Source organism: Eulemur rufifrons, chromosome 9 (assembly GCF_041146395.1).
Source record: "Eulemur rufifrons isolate Redbay chromosome 9, OSU_ERuf_1, whole genome shotgun sequence".
Lineage (NCBI taxonomy): Eukaryota > Metazoa > Chordata > Mammalia > Primates > Lemuridae > Eulemur > Eulemur rufifrons.
Genome location: NC_090991.1, coordinates 1,161,067 through 1,173,558, shown reverse-complemented (window position 1 = coordinate 1,173,558; position 12,492 = coordinate 1,161,067). Strand labels below are relative to the sequence as shown.

Sequence of the window (12,492 nt, the reverse complement as noted above, 5' to 3'; positions counted from 1 at the left end):
TGCAATAGTGTTAATGAGCTGTTTCACATGACCGCCCAGTTTAGGAAAAGCCAAGCCATTTTCCCGAATTGGCATGTACAACTGAAGCCTCTCTAGTTCACGGGTATGGAACCATCTTTCACCTTTCATAGAGACTGTGGGGCCAGTTGGGGTGGGGTGCCGGATGGGAACAGTACAGGGTGAGGGAGACAGGCACCAAGAACATTTAGAATTCTCTCTTTTATTTCATCTCCTTTTTCTACCACTTCTTTCTAGACCCCCATTGACCCTAGAAAGCTGAAAAGAAGGTTGCACACAAGTATCTTAATGAAATATTTTGGGATCATAAAAAGCAGGCTGAATTTGATACATGCCATCTTTCTCTCCAGTTCCAATTCTCATCCTGAAATTGTCTGTTCCCGCACGGGGCGGTAGCCTGGCGTGGCACCCAAGGAGCAAAGGTGCTCCCCGCTTTTCTGTCCAGTGAATAAACAAGGGGCAATGCATAAAGCCAAGGCCATCCGGCCCGCAAATCTGAATTAAGTCTCGGTACAACAACAACAACAAAAACAGCATTCTGATAAAAGAATGAAGGAAAAGGGAGAAGAATCTTCCAAAAGGAAAAAGCCAGTGGATCCTGTTTGTGTTCTAGGGGAGGAGCCTTTATTGAGACAGCAGTGAGCAGTTACCTGTTGACAGGCTTTTTCCCAGTTTAGCCGAACAATAAAGCCTAGAAAACACACAGCTTGAGAGACCACACAGATGATGATCCCTGACCACAGACCTGGAAATGGAAATATTTAACACACGTTAGTTCAGCAGAAAACAGGCCACCCCTGGGGTGCACGTTTCTCTTAGCTCACTCCTGTCAGCCACACTGGAAATCTGCTTTCATGGCTGAGGTGGAGCCCACCGTGGCCCAGAGACCTCTGTCCTGCTCTTTCCTTGGGATTCCAGAAGGTTCTGAAAGGCCCCGTGCTCCCTGAGGCCACGCCCTGAGGGGCCACCTCTTTTAGTTCAGAATGTCGGAACAAACGTTCAGATGCTATTTGGGCCTTAGTGATTATAATACCTGGACATTAAGAAAAGTGCCAGTTACAAGGAAATAACATTTTCCAGGACAAAGTACTTCTGCCCTATTTTCCTCAAAAAAGGAGACGAACGTTTTTTTGATAAAGCGGAACTCACTAGACAGAGGAATGATGCCCCTCCCTCAGCGCAGCCTGCAGGACTTTGGGCCTAACTCGCTTCTGGCTCAGACTGGGGGGGAAGCTCCCAGGGCAGGGTCGTGAACCTGGCGCTGATCAGAGAACAAGGAAGTCCGAGTGGGAACGGTCTCAAAGGACCACACAGACCCTACCTGACATACACACGGGGCACAGAGCGAGACCCCAAATGATGAGGGTTTTTTGTCAACAGTGAACTAATGACAGAACCAAGAGCTCCAACGTAGCTGAGAGAGGCCAAAAATACAAGGGGACAAAGGCCCAGCCATATATAACAATAGACCTGTGCCCCACAACCTGTAGCACCCTGCCCAGGAGACCAACCCCTTCTCTCCTATAAACAGCCTAGGAAGCCAGACTTGTCTCTAGTGACAATCCAGCTTATACAGTAACTTCTATAACAATTGGCCCCCTGCCTGCCTTTGAGTCTCTGCCCAAACGCCAGTGATGCTGGCCAGCTCCCTTGCTACAGCCAGCTCAGATGCACAGCCTTTGCTTTTCCCGTCGGGTTGGTCTTGGTTCATGTCCATGGCTCTCCAGGGCTGTGCGAGGGTTCGGGTAACTAGGCTGGGTTCCCGGTTCAGCTGGCCACACCCAGTGCAGCTCCCAGCTCTGCTCTTGGTACCAGTCACCCTCGTATCACAGTCTTCAATACGGTCAGCCCCTCTTTGGAATAGAAAGTCAGTGCTACCTGCGGTTCCTACAAAGAATTAGTGAAAGCTTCCTCTTCAAACCCAGTGTTCCCAGCACATACAGATTACAAGCTCACCCTAACCGTCTTAAACACAAAGTAACCAGCTGCCTCCAGCTAGAAATTGAAAGTCATGAATTAGATTTCCATTAATTTCACCATACACCATTGCAAACGTTTCTGTTTGACTCAACCTAGGAACCCAAAACAGGATATAGGATGATTATTAGAATCCTCTGAGTGAGGCCCGGGAATTTACATATTTGAAAAGCCTCCCAGGAATTCTGATGACCATTATGATTTGCTTAGGTTGCTCCTGAGAACTCGCAGAATTCTGATGCTCTCCTGCACACCGTGTCAGAGGAGACACAATATTGAAAACCGATACACACCACACTTTCTTCTAAGGCATGGGTGGAGGGATTGACTGCAGTCTTCTCACAGAGCCCTCATCTCCTCAGGGCCCCCAACATTTCTTTTAAGTGATTCTCAACTTCTTCTACTTTGCACATAGTAGGTATGCTTTCGTTAAATGAATGAGCCAAGGGCAGCCCTTGGGATATAGATGGATTCATATATTTATATATATTTTTTTTCTTTTCTTTTTTTTTTTTTTGGTGGAGTGCAGTGGCATCATCATAGCTCACTGCAATCTCAAACTCCTGGGCTCACATGATCTTCCTGCCTCAGCCTCCCGAGTAGCCGGGCTACAGGTGCACACCACCATGCCCAGCTAATTTTTCTTACTTTTTATAGAGAGTGGGTCTTTCTATTGCCCAGGCTGATCTCGAACTCCTGGCCTCAGCTGATCCTCCCACCTCAGCCTCCCAAAGTGCTAACATTACAGGCATGAGCCACTGCACCCAGCCTGGATTTATATTTTAAAGTAGATGCCTCTTCTGAAAACGTTGAACTCACAGGAGTAGAGAGTAGAATGATAGTTACCAGAGGCTGGGGGCAGGGAAATGGGGATTTGTTCGGGTACAAAGTTTCAGACAAACAGGAAGAATAAGTTTTGAGATCTATTGCGTGCAGCATGACTATTGTCAATATACTGTATTAATATATTGAAATATAACATATTTCAGTTTAGCTAAGTGAATTTCAAATGCCTCACCACAAAAAATAAGCAAGGTGATAGATATGTTAATTAGCTTGATCTAATCATTCCACATTGTATACATATGTCAAAACACTACATTGTACCTCATAAATATATGTAATTATGATTTGTCAATTTAAAGTAATAAGAGATTATATTTAAAAAGGGAATGTAAAGTATCTCCTTAATATTTTATACTGATTGCATGTTGCAATGATAATTTAGATATGTTAAATAAAATACATTACTTAAAAAAATAAAAATAAGGTAGATACCTCTAATATTTCCATTAGCTATGCCACTGGCAATTCCAAAATATGAAAAATCCCAGAAACTCTGCCAAATAATTTTCTGCGCCATAATGCAAGCCCAATGAACTTTGCATTGGCAATTCAATTCTTTGAACCACTCCTGTATTTTTAATTAAAATATTATTGAAATTGAGAAAGCTGTGCAACATGATGGAACACACTGAACTGTACGTGCCCTCTAGGTCTCAGTTTTCTCACCACCTGTGAGCCTGCCAAGTCCTGATGGATTGAAACAAACCATGCTTAAGTTGGTCACTCCTTCACCCCAAAGATAATGTGCAGTTTTTAATGTAATCATTTATTAACTTTCACTGTATTCCAGATTATTATTTTAGAAATCAAAGCTGGGCAGTCATTTATTTCCCTACTTTTGAAAAGAAGATTAGCTCTGGTAATTTCACATCCTGTGGATTAAGCTCTTCCCAGTGCAGGAAGGCAATGAAGCCCACCGCCCACGCCCCTGTGGAGGGACCCACGAGACACAGCCAAGAAGGCTGTGCCAGGCAGGAGGAGCAGGTTGTGAACTGCACTAAGGGTGATGAGGACACTGGCCTGGGGCTGCCCTCCATGGGTCCTGCCCCATTGCTTGGGCGACACGGGGGGGGTGTTGCTCTAGGATACGTACAGCTGCCAGAGTGGTGACCCTGCCTCACCCCAGACACTCCGGAATGGCCAGCGTACGGTGGCCTCAGCCCCGCAGACTCACTCTCAGGGTCTCATCCTACAAGGGCTGTCACTGAAGGACAGAACGGGATCCACAAAAGGAACATTTCCAAATGCTTCTTCAGTGGTCCCTGCTGTCACCTCCCTTGAAGAAGTGAGAAGCAGATGAGTCAGGACAGGGAGGTGAGCAGAAGGGGCATCTGGCTGTGCTCAGGTGTGCCAGTGTGGCCGTGAGCCCCTGGCGGAGCGGAGGCTGCCTCCTGAACCCTCCCCACGCTCTCGGGCGAGGCACGGCATGAATGTGGGGAAGCTCCAGGGTTTCCAGTAAGTCTCTGTGAAAGGCCAGCGTGCTCTCACGTGAGCGACTAGCTCTGTCTGCCCGCTGGAGGCTTACCAATCACTCCCAGCCTGGTCGCAAACATCAGTGCAATCCCGATGGGGAGACCCACCACATAGTAGCCGATGGCGTTCACGATGGCTCCAACCTTCTGATTGCCACTGCCCCTCAGAATGCCACCGCACGTGCACTGCAGGCAGATGACATCCATCAGTGTCAACATGGCTTCTGGAAGTCACCCCTCTCCCGAGCAGTCACCGTTCTGTAGGACTCTGACTTAAAAACCCATGGCCATGTGACAGTGCCCTTCTAAACTAAGCATAACGATATTCAGTATTACTACCCACCGTAGCCCCTCTTCTCAGCTGAAATTTGCCATGGTTGGAAGAAATACACAGCTCATAAAAGTGCTTAGGGCAATACTGCATAATACTCACGGCAAGAGCTTCGAACAGGTGGGACACGGCATAAATTGGAACCACCTGAGCCACCAGATCAATGATGTCCCTGTCAGGAAAATAAAGCACATGGTGATTAGAAGATAACCACATGGAAAAAAGAGACCCATGCAGCCTTCCACATATAGCTGGCCCCTGTGTGCACTGCAGCCAGCAGCCCATCCAGGGACGATTCTACTGTTGCTCGGCCTGTAGAGGAAACTAACCACGCGTGTATCTCACAACTTTTACAAAACATGTACAGTAGCCCCCCTCTATCCTCAGGGCATGTGTCCCAAGACCTCCCCCAGTGGATGCCTGAAACTGAGTAGGTGGTACTGAACCCTATATACACCGTGTTTTTTTCCTGTATGTACATTCTTATGATAAAGTTTAATTTATAAATAATTAACAATCATAACAATATGTCAACAGCATTCATTACTCTTGTGTTTCGGGCCATTATGAAGTAAAATAAGGATTCCTAGAACACAAGCACTGTGATACCATGACATTGCTCTGATAACCAAGAGGGCTGCTGATGACTAACTGGTGGGTAGCGCAGTGTGGAGACCCTGGACAAAGGGAAGATTCACGTCCCGGGTGGGACAGGGGAGGACAAGACAAGATTTCATCCCGCTACTCAGAACGGGGTGCAATTCAAAGCTTATGAATTGTTTATTTCTAGAATTTTTCATTTAATATTTTCCTTCCACAGTTGCCCTTGGGTAACTAAAACTGGGGAAAGTGAAACTGTGGATAAGGAGGGACCACCGGATAGTCCATTTGGTCAATGTAGGCAAATTAAATGATTTGGTACCCGCCCCCCAAAAAGTTTGGATTATATTGCTGTCTTTTTTTTTAAAATACAATTCCACAAGCCAAGCGTGAACGTGCCTCTCGGCATGTCTGCATGAAGCACTGCAGAATGAGAGCTAAGTTTCCCTCTACAGAGCCACACTTGGCAAGCTATAAAGGCCATGGGTACATTCTATCCTTGGTTCCTAGAAATGGGCCTTAACCTCGAAAACTAGAGACTTGGATTCCAATGCCTACGCATGAGGGAGATGAGAAAAAAGCTGCCCCGACCCGGGGAGGCAAGAAATTCACAATACCTTGCAGGGAGTTTGGTCACATATAAACCTAGAATGCTGCCTGGCAATGAATATTTGTTGAATGAATTAATATCAATAAATAAGAAGTCCAGCACTGGACAAGATGATCACTTCCTTCCTCCACCCCAAAGGACATAAATACAGTTCCTTAATCAAATTTTATCTATTTTTGAATAGGCGACATATGCAAATGGTCAAAAGAAATGAAACATGAACAGGGTAATGAGAAAAGTCTTACTGCAATGCCAGGGGGACCTGCCTACCCCATTACCATCCCTGACCCCTCTAGGCAACAATTCATAGTACTTCCTGTTTGTCCAGTGTTTATGCAAATGTGACTGTAGATTTTCAATTTCCCCTCTGCAGGCTCTCACTTCATACACAGCATCCTCACGTGATGCCCTGTACCTTGGGTTTTCCACCTAATGTATTATGTTCACTTTTATATTCCATCGAAATATATTCTTTCAAACGTGCCGCTGGATTCTGTCTACTAATATTTTATTTTGGATTTTTAAATCAATATTAATAAGTGACATTGGTCTGTGATTTCTCTTTTTTATGTGCAAACTTTATCAGTTTTGGTACCAATGTTTTATTTCCTTCATAAACAATGTGGAAGTTTTCCTTTTTCTGGGCCCTGGAACAGTTTAGACATATTTAAATTATGTACATTTTAAAGATTTTATAAAATTCTCCTTTGGAACCCTCTAGGATTGGTGCTTTTTGGTATTTTAAAATAATTTTCTCTTATTTTTTTAATAAGGAAATCAGCTTATTTAGGCCTTCTATCTTTTCTAGGGTAAATTTTGATAAATTATTTTCCTTGAAAATTATCTGTTTCTTTTAGGTTTTTAAATTTCCTTGCAAAAAGTTGCACAAACTAGTCTCTTAAGATTTTTTGTTTAAATGATTGTGTTTTATAGTAATTTCCTCCCGTAACTGGGTTAGGTGTTTCATCTACTTCTCCAGCTCCGCCAGGCGGGGTCGAGCCTGCGGCCTCACAGTGGCTGATTTTAGAGTCTCCGGTTGTCACCATGGACACGGTTCGCGCTCCGTGCGGTTTCGGGAGTGGACAGACTCAGACTCTAACTTCCACCAGGTTCCTGCTGAAACCATCAGTCTCTCCCCGTCTTCTGATGAAGTTAATTCTGATCCTCTTTGAGGGAAATGACAACTATGCATCGTTGTCTTCCCCACTCATGCGGAAATGAGGGACCTATAAACATCTTATTTTCCCACAACCAAACAAACGGCTGAGGCTGGAGAGTGACAACCTACCACTGGGTGTCAAAAGACAAATCCGTGAAAGGTAAACCACGAAAGCGCGTCTGTCCACTCTACCGTCTTTCTGAGTCGGGCGGGAAAGTCCGTGTGCATTTTGTAATTGCTGATAAGGTCATCCCAAGTGAGACGTGTCCCCACAGTATTTCTGTGTGGTCAGAAGGTACTAGCCAGCCTCGCTGATGAAGGGGAAAATCCACGGGCAGGGAACCCACAGAGCACAGGGGGATTCAGCTCGTAGAAGAATCCTTCCGTAATCACTGATAATGCGAGCTTTGAGACAGCTCATTTGGATTTTGTTCTGTTTGTTTTAGAGTCCTGCTCGTTGGATTGAAGAGATAGCTCATTGTGAGACAGCTCATTTAACTTCAATTCTGTTTGACAAATATACAGCTTGCTACAAACCAAGCAGTTTGACAGTTACTGAGATGCCAAGATGATCCTTAGCACTGAGAACGAAATAATTAACGGAAAATGTAATCAATTCTACCAAAAGGGGGTTTCCTTCTTTAAAACACAAGAGTATTCTGACCACCAGAAGCATAAGATCACCACCAGTGCCCATGAAGTTGGCATTTTAGATCATAGGTCAGTTCCCGCAGTTCTTCTCAGATAGCATCCGTGGGAGTTCTGACCTTGTAAATGACTCAGACACCCCTGGAGATGCAACAAGTTCAGGGGTGCCCCCATGATAGTGTCTACCCAACTTAACCATTTCTTTATTTTTTAATTAAAAAAATTTTTCATGCTAGCACCTTGATCTTGGATTAACCATTTCTTTGCCACGGATTTCACATTGCAAGAAAATCCCAGCACGCACCGGTCGGTAGTGAAAATGTACCCCACAAGATCCTTACAGCCCAACAGCAGGACACAGAAGATGACAGCAAACAGCGCTGGAGACAAAACAGCAGAAGAAACAGCAGTGAGCAGGGAGGTCCACGGGAAGGCAGGGACCCACCGTACCACAAGCCGGCCGGACAGAGGGTCTGAGCACCTGTGATCAGCAGAGCCACCACGGTGGACGTCCTCGCCTGATGGATGTTTCCTGCACCCAGCGCGTTCCCCACCCGGACGCTGGCGGCCACACTGAAGCCCGAAGGGATCTAAAATGAAAAGGAAACCTGCAACAACGCCACTGCAGAGTGAGGACAGCACGGAGAGAGGCAGCCTCTTGTCTCACACCTGACGGCAAAACTTGGTCCTAAAAGTGCTATAAAGCCTAATTTGCAGCATCCCTTTGTCTGGCTAGGAGCTCCCAGCCTACCGCGGGACCCGAACCCAGGTTGAGATGCTGGGTGCAGACCGGGCTCTTTTGCAAGCTCCCAGCCTCTGCTGCAGGAGGACCCGGCACAACCCCGTGCCTCCTCTGGGGTGCTCGGGGTGGGCTGACTAGGACCCCAAGCTAGTATCTGCTCTGAAAGACCTCCAGGAGATCCAGCTTAGAAGAGAGTGGTACTAAAGGAATCATAGGGAAGCAGCACTGCTTTGTGGTTAGGCAACAGGATTCTGAAGCCAGACTGCTTGAGTTCAAATCCTGGCACAGCTACTTATCAGCTGTGTGACCCTGAGCAAGTTACTTGCCCTCTCTACACTTCCATTGTTTTATCCCTAAAAGCGGTCTAGTAATAGAACCTACCTCATAGGGTTATTGTGGGGATTGAATGAGTGTATACAAGCTAACTGCTTAGAATAGTGCCTCACGTATAGGAATCGCTCAATAAAGATTTGCCCTGTTATCTTTAAATTTACCGTTTGAGAAGTTAGTATTTGTGGCCAGGCACGGTGGCTCAAGCCTGTAATCCTAGCACTCTGGGAGGCCGAGACAGGAGGATGGCTCAAGGTCAGGAGTTCGAGACTAGCCTGAGCAAGAGCAAGATCCCATCTCTTCTAAAAATAAAAAAGAAATGAGCCAGACAACTAAAAATAGAAAAAATTAGCCGGGCATGGTGGCACATGCCTGTAGTCCCAGCTACTCGGGAGGCTGAGACAGGAGGATCCCTTGAGCCCAGGAGTTTGATGTTGCTGTGAGCTAGGCTGACGCCACGGCACTCTAGTCTGGGCAACAGAGTGAGACTCTGTCTTAAAAAAATAAATAAGTAAATAAATAAAGTAGTATTCGTAAGGAAAAAAGATTCATCACTCATTTGAACGTGAACATTGCCTTATAATCAGGATGGATAAGGACCAGCTTAAAGAAAGTCTGACACACAGACCGAGGAATGCAAAAGAAATGGAAGAGTCAGTCCCCGCCTAGAAAGCCACAAGTAGGACGAACACAGAGATCTCCCAACAAATGGTCTCTTCATTCCAGAAGGAAAGACGGTGCCTGGACAGGGAGAAGCCTGGCAGACACCACGCTAACCAACGGAGCTAGTGTCCCCAGCAATGGTACAACCGGGCACGATGTGCCTGCTGACGTGAGGCACCCAGGAGGACACAGCGTGGCTGCTGCAGCTTCCTGCCCACAGGGCACAGTCTGAGCCTGTCTATGAGCAAACACCTGCCACAACACATTGAGGGAAATTCTCTATAGAGTGGCCCATATTCTTCAAGAAAGACTGAGGATCTGTTCCAGCTTAAAGGACACTAAAGAGACAGGACATCTTCATGCTTATGGTTACAAAGGTCATGACCGGAGCAACTGACAGTACCTGAATATGGACTGTGCCGCAAGGCAGACACACGGTAAGACAGAGCAAATGGGGCAAAATACAAACAATTGGTGCATCTGAGAGAAAGGTATGCCTCCTTCTCTGGGTTAAGTAGAAATATAAATGTAAATTCTTATGAGCCTATTAAAACACAGGCAAAAGGCGTAAGCTTCACTTTTAGGAATTTATCTCAAAGACGTAATCAAACAGGTGCCCAGAGATATTTATCCTAGGATGTTCACTGAAGTGTTGTTAATAATATTGGAACATTGGAAATAAACTAAGTGTTCAATGAGAGATTGTTTTAAAAACCATACTACACACAGTGGAATACCATGTACTGTTAAGCATTTGATTTAGATGTAGTTACTGAACTTACTGAAATATAAAATGTGAAAAGTGTTGAAGTGCAAAATTCAGGTTAAAAAATTCTGCCAACGATAAAAGAAGAAACCCAGAAACAAAAAAATCATAGGCCCTTAAGAGAATGATTCTTAAGGAAAACAGGAAATGTACACTTTACGTACTTTTAAAACATAACTAATATCGGGGGAGGTGGGAGAATCTAAGCTTTAATACCACAAAAAATGCCAGGCACATCTGCTGGCTTTAGTCTCTTCCTACATTACAAACTCGCCTTTCTGTCTTTAATTTTATATTTCTAAAGTATCATTTGCTAGAGAAGAGAGTCCTTCAGGATTTCCAGTTGACATTTTCAGTAAAACAAAATCAAAGGAAAGCCTCTAACGACTGGGGATCTTCTATCACATATCAAAATTTCTTTCCTTTTCAAGGCTGAGTAATATTCCGTCGTGTGCATGCACCCCATTCGGGTCAGCCATCCCTCCGTCCATGGACGTGGGCTGCTTCCACCTTCTGGCGGCTGTGAGTGCCGCTGTGAACACAGGCAGACGGGTGTCTTTGAGACTGCCTTCAGTTCTGGGGACCTGCCTAGCAGGGGCCACCCTGTGTTTTCAGAGGCTGCAGAGCCAGCAGGAGCCAGGCATGATGACGCAGGCAGGCAGGTTGGTATTTACTGCCATACACCCAGTCTCATCTCTCCTTGATGCCACCCACCTGTCCCCCAAGGCATTTGTGTTGTGACAACTGAAGAATATTCTAAAAGTACGGAAAGAAAATCAAACCTTTCGGATTTGAGCTGTTAGGAGACAGAGAACCAGCAGGTCATTTGGAGTTTCTGCCCAGAGTCCCCCCTTCAGCTCACAGGGAAGACCCAACTGTACCTGAAGCCCCCAACCAAGCTCAAAGATGAGATTGTACTTTCATCCATCATTTCACAAATGATCACTTAAGGTATGAATGCCGGTGCTCGTTGTGCAGGACTCTCAGGTACCCAGCAAGGGCAGCAGCCGGCATCTCCACACCCCTGGCCCTCCGATGCTCACCATGTACACAATGACGGCCAGTTCATACACGATGGACTGGGCTCCCAGCTCCACCGTGCCGAGGGTACCTGGTGAAGAAAGACAGCTGACACCATGCTTTTGGTCAGAGCCCTGTGTTCCCACCAGTCATTGTCATCTGTCCTCATACAGACCACTCAGGAAGCTCCCGACCTCGTAGGCCCACCACTCGATGCACAGCATGAGCATGCTGGGGACAGCCAGGTGAAGGAAGGAGGCCCAGTCCTGCAGGCACTCGAGGGACCACCCTGCAGGCAGGAGACACACGCGCTTCCTGTAGATTTGGCCATTGGGCCACAGCTCAACCCGAGATAAACCCACGTCCGAGTTAGAAGACACAAGGCAGGCTTTACCTCCCCACGTAGCTTGATGCAGTTTTTTCCCAAGGATGTAGAGGAAGAGCAATAGAGCCAGGGTGAACTGGGAGATCATATTTGCCAGTGCAGAACCTCTGGAAAGAACGGTCCCAGTGAGGGGCGCTCCCTGTCCTCCATCCTCCCCCGCCTCGCTCTGCAGGGAGGGAGCAACGGGTCCGTCCCTTGCTGCGCCGTCCTCAGCAGGCCCTGAGGTCTTCCTCCCCCGGAGCAGCGTCGCCCTGCATCCCTGACAGTGCTTTCCAGAGTGGCGCGAGGACCAGCTGAAGGGCCCACTCAGTCTTCTCCCCGCCGGAGAAGCCCCATGCGAGTCGCGCCTTCCCCGTCCCAAGAGCACGTCAGACTTACATCACCCCAAGGTGCAGCTGATGGAGAAACACATGGTTGGCGAGGGCGTTGACGAGGTTGGCCGCAGCTCCGGCTACGATCTGGGGCAGCACGATTCCCTGGAACAAGGACATGGCGCGCCGGCCTTGACATCGGCAGACCAGGACTGCCTTTCTGCTGCCCAAACACACATTCGGTGTCACAGGCCTGGAAGGAGGGCTCAGCTGGGGAAGCCCCGCGCCCCATCCCCTCCTCTTCTCTCTGAGGAGTGACGTGCAGAGTTGTGGCCACCGCGGGACACGGGCAGGAAATGGGAAGACAGCAGAGAGGGGCGCAGAGGAATGGCGCGTATCCAACAGTGCAAGGACTGGCGGATTAAAAGGGTTCAACAAGCACTTTTGACACTGGACGATGGGAGAAAAGGGCAACACTTTCTCGACCAACATTGAAATTCAGAAAACCAACCTGTGAAAATCTTGGGAAGCTAGAGTTTCTTCCTGGAGGATGGAATGGACCCAATCATATCTGACTCTCATACGTACAGGGGCAGAAGAAACGTCCAGACTGC

At 47.0% G+C, this 12,492-nt stretch overlaps 1 protein-coding gene across 2 annotated transcripts in view; it reads right to left on the bottom strand.

Moving 5' to 3' along the window:
• Positions 1-12,492, bottom strand: part of LOC138391852 (multidrug and toxin extrusion protein 1-like) — a 29,672-nt gene that overhangs the window by 2,323 nt on the left and 14,857 nt on the right. For both annotated transcript variants that reach the window (XM_069481861.1, XM_069481862.1), the window contains 9 exons: positions 11,946-12,043; positions 11,577-11,674; positions 11,358-11,471; positions 11,206-11,273; positions 8,143-8,251; positions 7,966-8,041; positions 4,747-4,816; positions 4,367-4,499; positions 669-763 (listed from right to left, as the gene is read on the bottom strand). In XM_069481861.1, coding sequence (XP_069337962.1) covers positions 669-763; positions 4,367-4,499; positions 4,747-4,816; positions 7,966-8,041; positions 8,143-8,251; positions 11,206-11,273; positions 11,358-11,471; positions 11,577-11,674; positions 11,946-12,043 — 861 coding nt within the window. The remainder of the gene's footprint in view (positions 1-668; positions 764-4,366; positions 4,500-4,746; positions 4,817-7,965; positions 8,042-8,142; positions 8,252-11,205; positions 11,274-11,357; positions 11,472-11,576; positions 11,675-11,945; positions 12,044-12,492) is intronic.